Here is a 19,074-nt window from a genome sequence, read left to right on the forward strand (position 1 = left end):
TTCCCTAAGAGATTAAGTTGTCAAATGTTACCTTATGACTACTGGTAAGAGCCAAGTGCCTGGACATTGAATGCTTGTGATACCATGACTGTCATTAGCATCGAGTTGGACTGAGAATCATAAAATATTCGTGGTTACCACAAGCCTTCAGGAGCCCCAGAAGGAGAGTCACTGGTTTAAATCCTGGGTACAACTCAGACCACACCCAGCACATTGTTGCCTTGTGAGGCAGTGAGTTTCCCAGTCAATGGATACATTCCAGTCAAGTTGGACAATTGGAGAAGTTTTCTGGGGGGGAGAGGGGGGAAGATTCCAGGATTGAGACACCTACACTGCTCTTAACAGGAGAGAGGGAATGAGACAAATATACTGGGGGAAAAAGTCAAATCAGATAGAAAGAAAACTCTTGGCAGTAAGAGTTGTTTACCTCCTTATTCTCAGGTGAAGAAACCAAGGCCCTGAAGGGTTAAGTATGTCACTAATCAAGGTCACCTGTGTGATTTACTGACAGATCTGGAAACCAACTCTCCGTATTCCCAGAATGCTCTTTCCTCTTGAATTGAAAGAGAATCCAGCAGTTCACTAGTTTGTGAAATGAAGGACTTGTACTTAAAGATATTCATATATTGCCCTTGTTTAGAACAGAATTCCCTGGTATATAACACAAATACTTCTCTAGAAAGACAGACCACAGAAAATAAGCTAACAGTGAAATTTACAGACAGTAATTGAGACATCAAGATAGCAAGACTTGACCATCAAAAAAGGCATAAACATTTAGCCACTGATTACTGACCTGCCGGGGAATACAACTAATGTTAGAGGAAACATAAGAAAATACTTTCAAATAATACTATTAAAAGAAAGGTGCTTGGTATCATGAAAAAGGTACACCTTAGGGAAGAATTTGAGATGATGCTTCCCAAAGAAGAAAAAACAACAGATTATTTTTTAAAACCCTTCAAAGCCCCTCAGGTAACCATCAATTTTATACAGAAAGCTGGCTAACCTGCCTCTGAACAGGGTACACACACTGAGAAGGCTGGAGAGATTATGACTAATTACATGGAAGTGAGGACGTTGAGTAACTTTTTGTACAGTATCCAAATTACTGAAACAGGGTGATTTTATTTTCCAAGTGGGAAGCCATACCGACAGGAAACAAGCGGGGCTATTCTACCCCAGCAAAGTGCCTTAGCTAGTCAGGCATTCTGTAACAAGTCTCCATGGCAAATTTCCTAACACACACTTCTAAACACAAAGAACTCTTCCTCAGAGTGAGTGGCAATAAATAGGCTTGTGCAACTTCAACTAGAAAGATATTCAGATCCTTCTGGGATCTTTTCAAGAAAGCAGCAGAACGCTATAGTCACCTTGCCATCCTAAAATTGTGAAAGGATTAAAAATCACAGAACATTTGGAAGCTACAAGCAGCCTAAATAGGACCTAACGAATCCAGTGACTTCATTTTTCAAATGAAAAACTGTCACCTGCCTCCCAAAAAAAAAAGGTAAAATGACTTGCCGAAGGCCACCCAATTACTGAGTAGCATGGTAAGAACTACGGTCAAGGGCTCAAACCTACCACTCTCTCCACAAAGCCAGAAACAGCCTTTATAATCCTAAAACTATGCACCAGATATAATGTAGGATGTGGAAATTTGTGTCCCTACAGGTCTCAAATTTTGTGGCCACACAAACCAGAGAACTTACATTCACAATCCCTTCCCCACCTCCACTGTGACTTCATCTCTTTATCTCCCCATCAAGAATCTTGGAACACAGGTGACTAAGACGGACCTTATTAGATCTAATAGAGGAATAACCTTGAATCTTTTTGATTAAAAATACACGTTGGAATTTTAATACTAGTCAGAGGACTTCCTTTCAAACATCTCAGGGTGAAGTGTGCCAAGCCATTGCACTGTGACACAGGATGGGGAGCTGCTGCTGTGAAATATAAATAATCACTACAGGTGCAGCCGATGCTGTGAACACAAGAATCTCATCAACAATGCTGAGGATTACATCTGACTTTGCCCCTAGACTTGGATAAAGCAGCTTTCGGCAGGAAATAGACACTGTTAGACTGAACAAGTTTAAACGAGCCTAAAGGAGAAGAAGCAGGTAGCCTCACTCCGGGGCCTTCTCAGATCTGGACAAAAGGCTAAATGCTGAGAATGCGGAGTTTGGCAATCCCATGTGGGAATGAGGGCTGAATTCCAATCCCCAATTCTGCCCCTTGGTGTGCCCTGAAGTCCTTATTTATTCACTGCAACATTTTTAAAGAGCTTCCTGTGTTCTGGGCTCTGTGCACTCCAAGTTGAATAAAATAAAATCCCTGCTCTGTCGACCAAGAGTCTCCAATATGGGATGTGTACACCCCTGAGTGAGGTGAAGATGAGACACCACTGAGGAGGGACAAGAAAATACAAGAAGTGATTTAAAATTAGAGTCTCATCATTTTGACTTCTATTTTTGTGATTACCATTTTACGGATAACCAAATAGGCCTTGGTGCCCCTGCTCCAGAAATTAGAAAATCGGTCAATCAAAGTTGGGGACACTTGATCTAGTCCCTTGGTGTGTAGCTTAGGCTCACCAAAGCTGTGATGGGACAGCAAATCAGAAGTACTTGCAAACAGACCACAGGTAATTGCAAGATGTCTTGTAAGATCAACTGGAACGGGCAGATCATGGCATCCGCCCCTCCCCAGTGTGGCTTTTGAGGTCACTGATTTTCCAAAATGCAAATATACCGCCCTCGAGAAGCCCTTTATTTGCACTGGTCATATAACATATAATTTTAAGGATGAAATGGAGAGTATTCAGGTGAAATAAGGAGTTGTCGGGTGTATAACTACTCTACAGGTCAGGAAGGGAAGAAGAAAATGTAACACAAGTGCCCACTACCACAACTCAGAAAGTGCTATGATGTTGCTAGTTTAGGCAATCTGATCTGGACTGATGCCAATTATCTTCATGTTTCCCAAGCCATCCACAGTCACTTGCATAAGGCTCAAAGTCAAAAACAGAACATTTCACTACCTATGGTGAATTCTAAAGAAAGATGTCTGATGCTCTATAGCAAGGAGTGTGCTCTCATAAAAATGTGATATTTCTTTGTGCTTTCTAGGTAATAATGTAAAACAGCCCTTTTCCTTACAGAGCAGGCAAGTCTAGTCATTAAAACTCAAGGAATCTGCTCAACAAGTTCTTTCCAACTGGTCAAAATTGTAAAATTATGCTTTTCTCTCTGGGGCTTGAAAGAAGTTTCAGGGAAAGGCACCTCTTCTGCAATGAATTCCCTAAAAGTTTAAAGAGGTCTTGGGGAGATAAAAACAGCCCCATCCCCTCCACCTAGTCTTCTTTCCTTCTGGTCTCCCCACTCCCTCCCAGACTTTTCCACATAATGTATCTTTTGTAGGCTAAATGCTCCTCACTGCAAAGTTAACATTTTTCACTGAAAAGTTAAATTTCACCTTATTGCAGGAAAATGACTTCAAATATGTAACTTCAACCTGAAAGGAGGGGGATTAAAAAAAGAGAAGGGGGTGGTGGTGGCCAAAGAATGAGACAGGTTCCAAGGCAACTGGCCACAATACTCAAAAAACAAAGCAAAAACACCCATTGGCAGACGGGCAAGCAGAACAGTTCCCACCACCCACCTGGAGGCAGCAATACTCTGGCCTGAATAGAGAGGATTCTCCACGGGGGTCTGCTCTTTCTTTTCAACTGTCTAGGTCTAAGAGATCTCCCTCCGGAGCTATAAGGTAAAAGGAAATCCCCTTTACCCAAGGCCTTTCAGAACCCCTTTCTCTCTCAAACAGTTCTTTCCCTGCCCTTGATTTAATCTGCCACACAGCACAACACAAGGAAGAACAGGAGCCTACACCAACCCCAGCGTTCAATTATCCTATTCTTTCTCTGCGGGGGCCATCTGCCAACGCCACCTCCAGCACCTATTTCAGATTCTTCTTTTCTGAAGCGAATGTCTAAAAGCAGAGACTGTCCCCATTTGCGGAGAGGGTCTGTGGAAGTCAGAATCATTTGAGCGACTTCCCCAACCTCCGAGAGCTCCAAAGAAAAACTCTCCTGGTTAAGCAACAACAGAAAACGGCTACCTTTCGAGACGGGCAGAGCTTATGCTCTGGCACTTTCATTTTCCTGCAATATCCTGTACTTCAGGTCAGCATTCCTTCTCTAAAAGGCCTTGTTGGGTAAAAAGACTAATACGTCCAGAGAAACCTGCAATTTCCCCTCCTTCTCCCTTGTTTTGGCCTGGCTTCCCCGCGCGCTCCAGAACCCAGGGCGCTGGCTGATGAGTCCGGAGTGTAAGTGGACCCAGGTGCCAGGTTGCTCTCCCCGGACAGGGCCAAACAGGAAGGCCACTGGCCCTGACTACCGTACAGGTGTTTCTTCTCCCCACATGCTGGAACCCGGGAAGCTCCAGGTGCTTCCCCACGAAAACCGCCTCGGTCTCAGACTCGGGCCAAGTTCGAGGCGCCCTCACCCCTAACGCTTGCAAAGCTCTTGCCAGCTGAGCAGGGGGCCCGGGTGAGAAAAGAAAGTCGCGTGGAAAGGTTGCCAAGGGCAAGCGTTTCCAGATTCCTCTTTCCTCCTCGGCCCCAGATGCACTTGAGAGTTGGGGGGGGGGGGGGGCGGGGGCTGGTGATCGTGCCCTTAAAGTCTGGGAAAAAGAGCTACACAGGTCTCGGACCCGGATTGGCAAAGCTTGGAAAACCCGTGGCGCCGGAGTGAGTGCCAAGGAGGTGCCGGCGCCCCCCGCCCCACCTCGGCACACTTCGGGATGGGGGTGGGGGGGTGCGATGCGATCGGACACTGGCTCCGCCCCCCGGCGCCCCCTCCCCCGGCGCCCCCTCAGCCCGCACTCACAGCAATTGGGTGAAAGCGCTGAGCCCCTCGGGCACGGCCGTCAGCCCCTTCCCGGAGCAGTCCACCCGACGGTCGCCGTCGCAGCTACAGGGCGCCGCGCAGAGAGGCGGCGCCGCGCCACTGGGCTCGGCCGAGCCGCGCAGCCCCAGGGCGAGGAAGCAGAGCAACCCCAGCGGGCCCGGCATTGCTGCGGCCGCCACCCGCGCCGGCCTCTCCCGCGGCGCAGCTCGCTCGGCGCGCCTCCGCCGCCCTCCGACGCCCCCCGCCGCCCCGGGCGGCAGGCCTGCGGGTTGGGCCGGGGGCTCTCCTCTCTCGGCAGTCACGCGGGCTCGGCTCCTTCAACAGTCCGCCGCAGCAGCGCAGGGACGCGGCGCTCCGGAGTTTCGCCCTTCCCGCTGCTCCATGGAAGCGCAGAGGCAGCCCCAGGTCCTCCCGCGGCTCAGGCCAGCCGGCCCGGCCGGGCGCAGCTGCGGGGGCCGCGCTCTGCCATCGCACCCGCCTCCCGGTCCCCGGCCTCCCGCCGCAGCCGCTCTTCAAGGTTGCGGAGCGCAGACTTCAGCCATGCCGGCCCCTCGCCCCAGCCCCCGCCCGGCTCTCGCACAAACACCCGGGCTCTTTCTCGCTCTTCTCGCAGCCGCGGCTCGATCTCCTCCCGTCCTTTTTCCCTTCTAGGGTTGCACGCTCGGGTTCCCAAGCCCCCAGCCGCTGGGTTATGCAAATCACTTAGGTACATGCAAAACTAACCCCTCTCCCGGAGCGCCATTGGCCGGGGGAGGTCTCTAGCTCATTACTATGCGAGGAGGGGAGCCGCCATTGGCCGAGAGTGGACCAGAAGGGCGTGTTTATCGGGCGTGAGTGACAAGGTGGTGGTGGTGGTGGTTCTACGCAGAAATCCCTGACTTGGCTCGATTTGCGTTGCAGGTTATGGATTGAAGGTAGAAGGATCTGAAGACGTAGAATCTGGGTTTTCCCTCCCCCACTCGTTTTCTTCCCCCTGCAGAAATTGGATCTCCTAAATTGGACGACCTGAAAAGTAGAACTTGACTCCAGCATTGTTAAGTTTCAAATGACTCTGTGCTGCTCCAAATGGTGAGGACTCTGGGAGCTGTGCAAATGGGAAAAAGATTAAAGAGAAGGGAAAAAGCTTCTCTTAATCTGGCATAAATATTTAAGTTTCACCTATATACTAAAATTAAAACAGTGTATCCCCCACGAACCTCTCCCTTCACCTAACATCTTGATACCTATCTCCATATGCACCGGGTAGCTAAGTCTTAGCAATTAGCCATCCACGATATAGAGTTTTGGTGACGCCCAACTCAGACTGCTTTAAAATCCTGGAACACAGGAATCTTGTTAGAGTCAACAGAAGTGATGTTTCTGAACACTGGACAATTTCTCCAGACAACGAAACATTTGAGTGCTAGTAACTACCCTTGAGAAGCCAGCAACAACTTTGGTGTTAAGTGATTATCAGCATTCCTTCCTCTTCTGGACTTTTGTGGCATGATAGACCCCACGTTATTAGTATTGTTGTTTGTACCAACTACTGCTTTATAGGCACCTCCTTTCTTGCTGTCCACTATGATTTTGAGTTATTTTTTCTCAATTTTGAAGACATTTCCCACAAATACTTTAAAGTAGGCAGAGTTAAAAATTTCAGTCATCAAGTTGATTACTCATGTCATATAAGTAAAATTAAAGAAACTGGAAATAAGTTGATGCAGACCTGAGAAGTTTACATGAAAATTTTCCATCATCTTTACATTCAGGAGTTTATCTTTTAAAATAATGCCAGTTGGGCATATGAGTAACAATAAATTCTTGTTTGACATGCTTGACAGTCAAATAAATACAGATATGCCTTGAATTTAAGTTTTAGGAACGACCTGTTTCCTATAGTTGTAGGTTTGAAAGAGAATTTAAAGGTAGATGGACAACCCTCTGGTTTTATGGATAAGAAATCGGAAGCTTAAAGGTACTGTGCTCTGTCCAATATAATCACAGAACAGCTCCTGGGCTCCTGGTTCCTTGTATGGTACCCTTGGAGCCTTCTCTAAACTGGATTCCATTGTCTAAATCACTTCCATTATTTGCTGGCAACTCTCAGGAGCAAGTGAAAACTGTTAATTTTGTTTCTTTGATTCCTTTAACACTTCTCTTTCATTACAACAGAATTTTCTTGCCAAGATATCATTATCTTCTCTTTTTTTTATAACAATAATATGTTATACTGATTGATCTTATTTTGGCCAAATAACTTGTTTCCTTTCTTTAAACTTTGGTAAGCATAAGAATCACATGCAAAACTTGATTAAAACTGCAAAGCATCCTAATAGGCTTTGATGCCTCGAAATCAACATTTTGATGGATGTCAAGTTGGGAACTTTATCCTTTGCTTTCACAGAATAAGATCTTAGGGCTGGGAACATAAGTGAAAAGAGAGATTTGGATTTTGGAAAAGGGAGAGATATAGATTTTATTGACAAATACATTTCTATTATCTAGGAGATGAAGAAGGTAAGAAAAGACGATTCAAATTTGCAGCTTGTCCAAGAAGACAAAATACCAGGAACAAAGAACATGGATAGAGAAAAAAAAAAGAGGTAAGATATGTTAAAGTCTTAGTGTTTCGTATAGTTGCTACATTATGTATGCTTTGCTTTAAACTAGCCAATTAGTCTTTGCTTCTTGGATAAGATGCCCCAAGAGAGGAAAAAAACACACCCTGATTTTTAAGATACTATCCCAGATAACTAGAGAAAAATGATCAGCTTTTCCATAACCCTTAAGGACCTGGAAAGATATCTAGATGAACCAAAATTTGATGACAGACAAGAGATAAACTTAATAGAGACTCTGCCTGCAGACTGGTTCTTCTTTCTAGCTTTTCATGCCATAGATGAGTAACTAGGTAGCATCCACTGGCTTGATAAGAGGAAGTGGAGCAATGAAGGAGGCATCCCTTCCTGGTGATGCTTATCTTGGGGCTTTTGGGCAAAGGGTACAGGGTGTGTTGACTCATGGGCAAGCTGGACTTTGGTCCCACTCACACTCTCACCCATTCTTACAAATACAGACCTATTCAAATGTATGCTTCTGCAGGCTGCTCTATTAAGGAAACAAAAACTGAGAGATTGTGAGGGTTCTCTGGGAGTACAATCACGACTGAATTAAAAGTCCTCTAATGTACAGAATTTCACTTTTTATAAAATGCTTCCAAATTACAAAAGAACAAAAATCTAAGTTCACAGCAGTCAGCTTAAGAAATACAGTGTTACAAATGTAGTTGAAGTTCCCTTTGTACTCCTCCCCAATCATATTCCTTTCCTTCTTTCTTTCCCTGGGAAGTAAGCCCTTGCTTAAACTTCATCATTAATGCCCATGCATATTTTCATGCTTTTTGTATGTGTGCATCCCTAAAAAGAACATCATTCTGTATTCTTCAGCAACTTGTTTTCTTCAACCTGTGAGCTTTGTCCATGTTCATGAACTATGTGCTATTGTTAATTCATTTTCATTACTACATAGTATTCCATTTAAAAATATACTGAGTATTTATTTGTCCATTCTATTTAAACTTATTTGTGTTTTTTTTCTAACAATACTACCATGAATATTCTTGTTCAAGTTTCCTTTTTCATATATGCAAGAGATTCTCTAAAAGGTATTTTCCTTTATATATGTGTGTGTGTCTAGAAGTGGAGTTGCTGGGTCATAGTTTAGGTACCAGAGAAGGCAATGGCACCCCACTCCAGTACTCTTGCCTGGAAAATCCCATGGACAGAGGAGCCTGGTAGGCTGCAGTCCATGGGGTCGCTAAGAGTCGGGCACGATTGAGCAACTTCACTTTCACTTTTCATTTTCATGCATTGGAGAAGGAAATGGCAACCCACTCCAGTATTCTTGCCTGGAGAATCCCAGGGACAGAGGAGCCTGTTGGGCTGCCATCTATGGGGCCGCACAGAGTCGGACAAGACTGAATCGACTTAGCAGCAGCAGCAGCAGCTTAGGGACACTCACACACTCACCATTACTGGATGTCAAATGGCTTTCCAAAGTGACTGTACTTACTTGTCCTTCCTTCAGCAGAGAATAAGAGACCCCATTATTCTACTTCCTACCAATAATAATGTTTTAAGACTTAAATATTTGTGAATCTGATGCACACCGAATAAAATCAAAGTGTAGTTTAAATTGAATTTCCCTGACTACAGCTGCATCTTCTCATGTATTTATTGGGCATTTGGTGTGCTCTTCTATGCACTGCCTATTCATTTCCTCTGCCTGTTTGTTTTCTGTTGAGTTGCTTGTATTTGTTTTTCTAGTTTAGGGCCAGATAGTAAATATCTGGAGCCTTGTGGACCACATGGTCTCTGTCATAACTATTCAACTCTGCCATTGTAGCACAAAAGCAACCATAAATGATACGTAAGCAAATAGATGTGGCTGTGTTCCAATAAAACTTTTTTTTTTTGGGCAAAAACACATGTTGGACTAGTTCTGGCCCGTGGGCCATACAGTTTCCCAACCCTGTTTTATAGGTGCTAATCCTTTATTGAAATCTAATTATTTTTTAAAACCATTTGTAGGATTATGTAAAATTCAGAAGGACACACCTCAAATGTAACCATCTTTCCTTGCCTGTTGACATTAAGCACTTTTAAACTTCTAGTCTCCGTGGTGAGCTCATGGTGAAGATTATATTGCAGAATGAGCCCTGAAGAGTCCATTGCAAGCTTAAACATGCCCCTCTTTCTAGAATGAATGGTGTACAAGTTGTCCTGGATGCTTAGGGTTTATCGTACCTCCCATCCAAAAGACACCCCAAATATTGACCTGATGCAATCACATGATGGGTGAATAAAAGCTGTTGACTTTATGAAAGCATCCATGCCAAACCCACCACCCAATGTTAGAAACACCCAATGTTTTGTTGTTGTTGTTTGGTTGCTAAGTCATGTCTGACTCTTTGCAACCCCTTGAACTGGGCTCACCATGCTCCTCTGTCCATGGGGTTCTCCAGGCACGAATACTGGAGTGGGTTGCCATTTCCTTCTCCAGGGGATCTTCCTAATCCAGGGGTCCAACCCACAACTCCTGCAGTGCAGGCACATTCTTTATCACTGAGCCACCAGGGAAGCCCCAGAAGCTGTTTATGTTATTAAAATTATGTATGTATCTACACATACATATTTATGGGTTTTTAATATGTACACATACATACATAAACACTTCAAAACATAATAGATTCAGGAAATAAGGAAAGAATATCAAGTCTAATCCCTACCCCTCAGACAACTGATATGTCCCTACTCTAACAACTGAGTCCTCAAGGTAAATGCTTGTTTCTATGCTCTGCTGCCTCCACATCTGCATCTAGGGCTCTGGGCTGGTGGAACTCCCACAATGGGCCCCAGAGACTTGCAGTCTTAGTGTCTCACTTACTTGTCCTTTTCTTTGGAGTCTCAAATGTCTCTAGAGTGGTCCTGTTTTGCACAGGAAATAGCATCTATTTTTTTAGGGATAATTTTAAACTACAATGATTATCTTGAATCACACACAGAAAATAAAAATAACAAATCGTTGAAAAATTAAAAATATCTTTTTAAGCTATACAAGTGGTCAGACTTGGGCTTCTGGGACCTCCTTCCTCTGGCACCTGTGTAGAACTGATGGACTTTGGCATGTGACAACTGGCAGTAAGGTTTCTGGTGTGACTGAAGACCATTCTTGAAACCAGCCCTTTTCAAAACGTCACCCCAAAATTTCTTAGTTTCTTGACCTGGTCAAATATCCTGAAGTCAGATGTCCTTTTCAGTACTTTAAAAGACTTGTATTGACCCTAAACTTCAAAATATTAGGACAAGTATCAGAAATATTTTCCTATACATAATATACCTAATATATATTCTTAACCCTTTCTAAGTCTGATTTTCTTTTCCTGGTATTTCCATTTCAAATCTAACCCAAGAAGAGAATGAGAGTCAGTGCAACAATTTCTGAATTACACAACTGCTCATAGATCCCGAGGTCCGAGTAATAATAATCTACTAATCTACATAATCTACTAATGATAAACAAAATGAGGCAAAAAAAAAAAAATTAAATGAGCATTAAAGCAGCCAGGCATTATCACAGAAAAGTAAAGGGAGATATATCAGAGTAGAAAACTGTGAAGAGTATCACCTAGTCATGCTGAGCATTTGGTCGGGCCAAAGTTTGAACACAGAGTTCAGACATAGAATGTGGTTCCTTTTCACTCCCTCAAAATTCCAAATAGAACTTGAAATATTTTGGAAAGACCGTAACATGAGACAATTATTTCAAAGAACTACATGCAAAGTCTCTGAAACCCATAAAGGACATGGACAGAAAACCAGCACTTGGGGTGGGGTGTGGGGCTGAAGACAGTTCTACTGCTGAAGTGTATCCTCGAAAGCTCTTCCTTGTCTACAAGAACATATATGCGAAGAAATCTAGGAAAGAAGGCAGTGAGAGATTGTAGACTCAGGAGAAGTTGTGGGAAGAGGTGGAAAGAATACATTCTGTAGATTGTCTTTCTTTTCCTGTTCTGGCTCCTAATGCTGTCTCAAAAAAGACTTCTTGGGTAAACACATCTTAGGTAATTTCCTTTCTTCTTGTCTAACAACAGCTACTATCACTCTCTTCGGGTTAAAAGGAGTGGCAATCAGAATGAAAATTTTAACAATCCCAAGGTTTCTGAAAATGTCTTTAAAATAATTTCAAAAATAAAAATTCTGAGAAAATTGCTCTAAAAATTCAGACAACCTACCAACCATCTATAATTCTCAAGATTACCTTGGAAAGAGGCAAAGCAAGGGAGGGTTTGGAGACTGGATCGAGGGGGTTGGACATTAGGGTGATGACAAAAATGCTTTCTTGGGGTCTGGTTGATAAAATCTGGCACTATTTATTACACTTTTTTTGCCTCAGGTTAGTGTTAAAATATATGAATTCAGTTCATAGAATACATATGAGGAAAGTTAAAAATTTTCAATATGAAAGAGAAAATGGAGGACCTTGAGGTGTTAGGGAAACACATTATATTCACTTTTCCAGTTTGTTCCTTTTAGTCCAAAATAACACAAACTTGTCAAGCTTTTCAACATTTGTGGGGAGTTTCCCCCCCGCAAGGAATAGTTACCATACATCTAACACCTCAGACTCTACTGTCTTCGGGACTGAGCAGTTTCGAACAATTCACAGGTAAGTCAGTTGGAGAAGACTTCAGACATACAAATTCCACCTCCATTGATTCTGATATAGTAGGTCTGGGATGGGGCCTGAGAGTCTCAGTATTTTAAAAGTTCCGACTCTGATGTAACTTGCCACCCAAATTTATGAGTCTCTGCTACAGGATTGTTTGGGTCCTTTGAGAAGCAGACACACATATAGGATTGCTTATGCAAAAGATTCATGAGGGGAAATGTTAGTGAAGAAACATGGGGAGGGAAGTACGTGAGACTTTTAGAGCCCTGAGATCTTATGATGCAAGTTTGACTCCAGGTCAGAGAGGAAAGGAAGGAAGAGTGGTTGGATGAGTCTCTGATGGCGGTGCAGTTTCATCAAAGCTCGGTAAGTCCAATGGGGAGACCCTAAGACCAACTCACCCGTCAGAGGAGTCCTGTGCCTCCTGCCTTAGTATTTCTGCTGCACTCAGTCATTGACTGGGACCAGCCTCTAGGAACTATGGTGAAGAACTTCCCAGCAGGACTGTTAGTCAGTTAGTCTCCCTATGGTCAGAGATTGGTAAGGTGCATTTTCTTGGCAGCCTCAAAATAGAAGGTATGATTTGGAGTCCCACCTGTCAAGCAGCTTACAATTCAACTTATAGAATTAAGAAATTTAGGCTTAAAAAGGACCTTAACATCTGTTTAAGCACCTAAGGCTTAAAAATGTTCAACAGCATCTCTGCTTCTTCTGGGTATGTCTAGAGTCAGCATTAGGGCTTCCCTGTTGGCTCAGACAGTAAAGGATCCACCTACAATCCAGAAGACCCTGGGTCCAGAGGATTCCCCTAGACAGAGGCATGGCAACCCACTCCAGTATTCTAGCCTGGAGAACTCCATGGACAGAGGAGCCTGGTGGGCTACAGTCCACGGGGTCTCAAAAAGTTGGACACAACTGAGCGACTAACACCTCACACATGGTCAGCGTCTTCACATCCTCATTGGGGGTTGACTCCATCTTTGAATGGTTCTGGCTGTTAGAAAGTTCTGTCTTATGTTGTGCCAAACTTTCTTCTTGATACTTGTGAAATCCTCAGAAATAGAAGGAACTTTGGAGATTACCAGTTAAATCTCATTTACCAGAGAGAAATCAGACCCACGAAGGATAACTGAATTACCAGAGGCAGCATACCTAGTCACCAGCAGAACTGGAGCTAATATCTAGGTCAATTGCTCATTCCACTCTATATTTGGCTTGACAGTGTATTGTTAATTTGCAAGGAAAGGAGAACATTTAAAAAAAAAAATTTAGTGTCATACAAAGCAGGTTACTCGCAATACCTCAGTTTTTGATTTATTTAAAGGAACTTACCAGGTGCCTCTGAAATGAATTAAAAAAAAAATCTTTTGGTCACACCTCATGTCATGTGAGATCTTAGTCCCCTAACCCAGGATTGAACCCACACCCTCTGCATTTGAAGTGTGAAATCTTAGCCACCAGGGAAGTCCCTGAAATAACTTTTCTTTTGATTAAACATGCTGTTTGAATTTGGGTGAAGATAATTAAAAGATGTAAAGCTGAAAATAATTTCCAGCCAACTAAAGTTGTTCATACTTAGTAGAAGGATCAAAACAATGCTGAATCAATTGTAATCCTCTCCCACCCCAGAAAACCTATACTGAAGAGTAGATATTTATGTAATTTATTTAGGTTTGTTTTCTTTTAGAATGTGTTTAGAAAGTTTTCTTCCCACAAGGCTTTGATTTCATAAAATACATAGAAATACTAATCTGGGCTTTAAAGAAAAGGTTGAGTACATTTTAAAACTTAGGCCTGATCCCTGGTGGCTCAGATGGTAAAGAATCCACCAGCAATGTGGGAGACCTGAGTTTGATCCCTGGGTTGGGAAGATTCCCCTGGAGTAAAAAATGGCAACTTGTCCCAGTTCTCTTGCCTGGAAAATTCCATGGACAGAGGACCCTGGTGGGCAACAGTCCACGGGGTAGCAGAGAGTCATCGGATATGACCCAGTGCTTCACTTCACCAATCTTTAGTTAGCAATAACTATTAATACTAGAAAATTCTTAAATAGTATCAACAGCACTTTGGTGCCACCTTGTGGTAGAACATAAAAAGGTAGGAGGAAAAGGTTCTAGTTACAGAAGGAGGGGAAAAAAAGAGGGATGTGTGTGTTAATGACTCCCTTAATCAAAGTATTCATATTATAAAGTGTCACATCGGATTTTAAAAATTCAAATTTTGCCAATGTTTGCAATTTTTAAGAATTAATTGTTTAACATGGTTTAAAATGTTGTGTTTTAATTGTTTCCAACATTACTTACGTGTTTACATGTTTATCTGGCTAGAATGACACCACACTTTCGAGGTTTTACCTCTATCTCTAGTGGTTACTTCTAACTGCTTCCATTGGAAGCACTCACAACATGGGAGATTGGTAAGTGGGAAGAAGGAAGAAGCATTTCTATCTCATATCTGCCCTTCTGGGGATGGCATCTAGGGCACAAACAAGCTCTGCCCCTGAAGAATGGTCATGATGAGAATTCAGTCATGGTCCAGATGCAGAGGGTTGATGTGGCGAATTTGAGAAGCACATTTTCTTAAGCCTAAGGTATGTATGCCTGCCCCGTATTTAACAGAAAGTAGGCTCCTGGAGGCAAGGGCTTTGTGTTTGTTCTCGACTGCACCCCTACCCTCTAGAACGTGACTGGCACAGAGAAGATATTCAATAAATATGTGAAGTAAGAACAAATAAATAATAAAGGTGGTATCTTGGCCCACATCTGCCAATTCATTTAATTCCTGCCACATTCAGAACCATAGAGGGGAAAAGAAACACTCTTTACTGGGTCCTATCAAAACACTAGTTTCCCAGATATCTACATGGGTGACTTCTTCAGTTCACACCATTCAGGTTCAGATGTCATCTCTTCAGAGAGGCATTTCCTGTCCTCTCTGTAAAATAGCACCACCGTGTTCTTTCATGTCATTCTCTCGGCAAGTATGGATTGGACTGTCTGCCACATGCCAGGCACTGTTCTCAGCTGAGTATATGGAGGAAACAGAACAGAGGCCTACCTTGCCCTCAAGAAGTTTATGATTTTGCCGAAGTAGTGGGCTGACAAAATAGACAAATACGTCATCAGATTTCAGGCAGAAGGAACATCAAGTGTAAAGGCCTGTCATGTTGAAGAAAGGGAAGGGTTGAAATGGAGAGGGGAAAGAGTGGAGGACTTCAGAGGGAGGCATATAGTATGGACTGGGGGTGTTATGGTGAGGTGCTTAGATTTATATTCTAACTATGGTGGGGAGTCAGTGTTTATGTTAAGGGTAATTTTATAGAAGAGGATCATCAGTACAGAGCAGGTGCTTAAAAATTAATACTAGTACTCAGTCATTGCAAGCATTATGTGAAATACTGTATGGAGGTTGGTGCAGTATAGAAGTTCAAAGGAAAATTAAAAAAACTAGCTGCTTAGGTATGGTGGGCCCATGTCTCTCAGCCCACCTCGGACAGCCCAGAGAGAAGGGATGGTAGCATCAATGGTTTTGAACCTCAACAAGTGGTTTAATGTTGCTGAGTCTTTTCTCTTTGGCTTTCATCCTTCTTGCCCTCCTGGACTTCTTAACACTGATTACCACCCAAAAGTATGTTGCTTTCTTGTTCCTGGGTGTGTGTGTGTGTGTGTATGACACAGGACTCCAGCTCAAAAAAGAAAAAAAGATATATATGTATGTATAACTGAGTCATTTTGCTATACACCTGAAACTAACAACATTGTACATTAACTTTTTTTTTAAGTCGCTCAGTCGTGTCCGACTCTTTGCGACCCCATGGACTATATAGTCCATGGAATTCTCCAGACCAGAATACTGGAGTGGGTAGCCTTTCCCTTCTCCAGGCTATCTTCCCAACCCAGGGATCTAATCCAGGTCTCCTGCATTGCAGGCGGATTCTTTACCAGCTGAGCCACAAGGGAAGCCCAAGAATACTGGAGTGGGTAGCCTATCCCTTCTCCAGTGGATCTTCCTGATCCAGGAATCAAACCAGGGGTCTCCTGCATTGCAGGCGGATTCTTTACCAACTGAGCTATCAGGGAAGCCCACATTACTCTATACTTCAATTAAAAGAAAAGCTATTGGGAATTCTCTTGGCAGTCCCAGTGGTTAGGACTCTATACTTTCACTGCCATGGCCCCAGAATCAATTGGTTGGTTAGGAAACTAAGATCCTGCAAGCTGCATGGCTCAGTCAAAAAAAAAAAAAAATTGTATATAGAATGGGTAAACAAGATCCTACCATATAGCACAGGAACTATATTCAATGTGATAAACCATGATTGAAAAGAATGAAAATTTTTTACATATATGTATGACTGAATCACTTGGTGTACAGCAGAAATTAACATTGTAAATTAACTACAATAAGTTTTTCTAAAAATGAATGTAAGGAGGGGGCTTACTTCCCTGGTGGTCCTGTGGCTGACTCTGTTTCTACTGCCGGGGGCAGGAGTTCAATCCCTGGTTGGAGAACCAAGATACCGCATGCCGTGTGGTGTGTCAAAATAGAAAGAATAGGTGAGAGGAAAAAACCAGTTAAAAGTGCACTTGTGGTGCTGTGGAAAAAGTATGGGCTTTGAAAACAAATTTGAGATTGAATCTTGGCCATGTTGATCACTAACTGTATGATTTTGGAAAAACTATTTGAGCTGATTCTGTGAAAGTTACGTGCACCTATCTTAATGCATGCCATCATTGTTATCGTTTTTATATGGTTCCAGGGTAAGTTCTTTTTCTACTTGCAGAATTATGAAAAGTCAGTCAATTCACCAGGGTATACAAGTCACCATATTGTGCTAGGAGATGGGGGAATAAATGTGAACAATACAGTAGTGATCCTTCTTGCTGTCACTGGAACTTAAATTCTAATACGAAAGCATGAGGAAGCACATAATATAAACAAAGAAGGGCTTTTCAGGTGGCTCAGTGGTTAAAAGATCCGCCTGCCAATGCAAGAGACACGAGTTCAAACCCTGGGTCAGGAAGATCCCCTGGAGGAGGAAATGGCAACCCACTCCAGTATTCTTGCCTGGAGAACTCCATGGACAAAGGAGCCTGGCAGGCTACAGTTTGTGAGGTTGCAAAGAGTTGGTCACAACTTAGCAACTGAACAACAATAATAAACAAGGAAACAAAGTGTTGCCATATTAGCAGAGGATGAGGAACCTACCTACCTTTAGATGGAACAGATAGTGACTCCAGCTTATACCTGAATGAGGAGCAGCCAGCCAGGAGAAGAACCAGAGAGTGAGCTTTCCAATGAGGGAACTGGTATGGAATAGAGCAATTGCAATGCTGGGATGAGGTGAGATTTGAGAGGAAGGAGGGAATGGATTATGCAAGACCTTTTAAATCATGGCAAGGGATCTGGATTTTATCCTAAGCACAACAGAAAGTTTTAAGGAAAGAACGCAATCAGTTATGACTGAAATAATGCTTTGCATCAGGCATGCATAAGGAGCCAGCACAAACCTTTACAGGGTGAAACACCCCTGGCCAGAGACAAATGCTCATCACATTCCCATCAGAACAAGGGCCATGCAGAAATGCCTCTCTTCAGTGCTGAATATTTTGCCACTGCAAACTCCTGGAAAGTCCTTGAACTGAGAAAGATACAGCCAATGCAATAACTGGCAACCTAAAATGGGGAAAAACCCAAGTTCTGAGGGGCTGATGAGCCCAGGCCACTTGAGGCACAGGTCAATTACAGATGCATACATGTTTTAAGAAAGCATTTCAACCACAGCAGAGAACCCCTTCCCTCGCTCCCAGAGGCCAGGAGTCTTACCCTTTCTTCACCAAAACCATTTCCAATGAGATCCTCTGACTGTACACAGGAGCCACATTTTGCTTCAGCACCCATTTTCAATAGCGAGGCCACCAGAATCTGGGTTCTTATGTATCTGCTTTCCAGGGCTGCCATAATCAAGTACCACATACCTGGTGCCTTAAAGAAATTTACTGTTTCAGTTTTGGAGGCTGGAGTCCCAGATCAAGGTATCCAGAGTCGGTTACTTCTGAGGGCTCAGGGAGAGACCCTGCTCATGCTTCTCCTTGTTTCTGTGGTTAGTTGTATTAATAGAACTATCACCCCAGTCTCTGCCTTCATCTTTCCATGGTGTTCTCCCTGTGTGTGTCCAAATTCTCCTTTCCTTATAAGGACACCAGCCATTCTGGAATTGGGCCCACCCCAATCATCACACTTTAATCATTTCTAAAGACCTTATCTCCAAATAAAATTGCATTCTGAGGGATTAAGGTGCCAACATATCTTTTGAGGGTAGGGAAAACAGACAATTCAATCCATAATATAACATAAAGTCAAAAGTTAGCATCTAAACTCTGGGTTCAATGTACATCAAATGAGAGATACCAGAAATAAAAATTTTCCTAGGGCTATTTCATGCTTTCAGCTTGCACTTCCTTGCCAAATAAAAACAAAATTAAAGGTTTGAGTTTTTGTTACTCTCTGATGAAATGCAGTAACTGTCACATAAAGGGACTCATGTGTCACCAATGGCTACAATTTTTTAATCCGATTGTTTAGAACAATTCCGGAGAGACTTAGAATCCTTCCAAGCTTTCTCTCCTAAACTTCTAAAAGGACCAAATCAGATCCTGACTGTGTCCAAAACACACATTTTTATAGCTGAAAAGAATCAGGAGAGCTTACACACAACTTGTTGGTGTGAAGTGCTTGTGCTTTTTAAAATATATTTAAATCAAAATAAAGTTGACAAATGGAATCTGTATGAATTTACTTTTGCTCTGTATATAAAGTAAGTCCTAAATATTTCACCAGGTTTTTTGCCAACAAAGAAATAAATGTAAAAAAAAACTGGGTCACCACTTCATCATATTAAAGGTAGAATAATCAATGATAATGAACATAATAAAACCAGAATTTAA

At 42.8% G+C, this 19,074-nt stretch overlaps 1 protein-coding gene across 1 annotated transcript in view; it reads right to left on the reverse strand.

Moving 5' to 3' along the window:
• Positions 1-5,080, reverse strand: part of LGR4 (leucine rich repeat containing G protein-coupled receptor 4) — a 100,434-nt gene extending 95,354 nt beyond the window's left edge. The window contains exon 1 of the mRNA XM_043481155.1: positions 4,895-5,080. Within this exon, the coding sequence (XP_043337090.1) occupies positions 4,895-5,079 (185 nt within the window). The 5' untranslated portion in view covers position 5,080. The remainder of the gene's footprint in view (positions 1-4,894) is intronic.
• Positions 5,081-19,074: the final 13,994 nt, after the last annotated feature.

This window comes from Cervus canadensis, chromosome 11 (assembly GCF_019320065.1).
Source record: "Cervus canadensis isolate Bull #8, Minnesota chromosome 11, ASM1932006v1, whole genome shotgun sequence".
Lineage (NCBI taxonomy): Eukaryota > Metazoa > Chordata > Mammalia > Artiodactyla > Cervidae > Cervus > Cervus canadensis.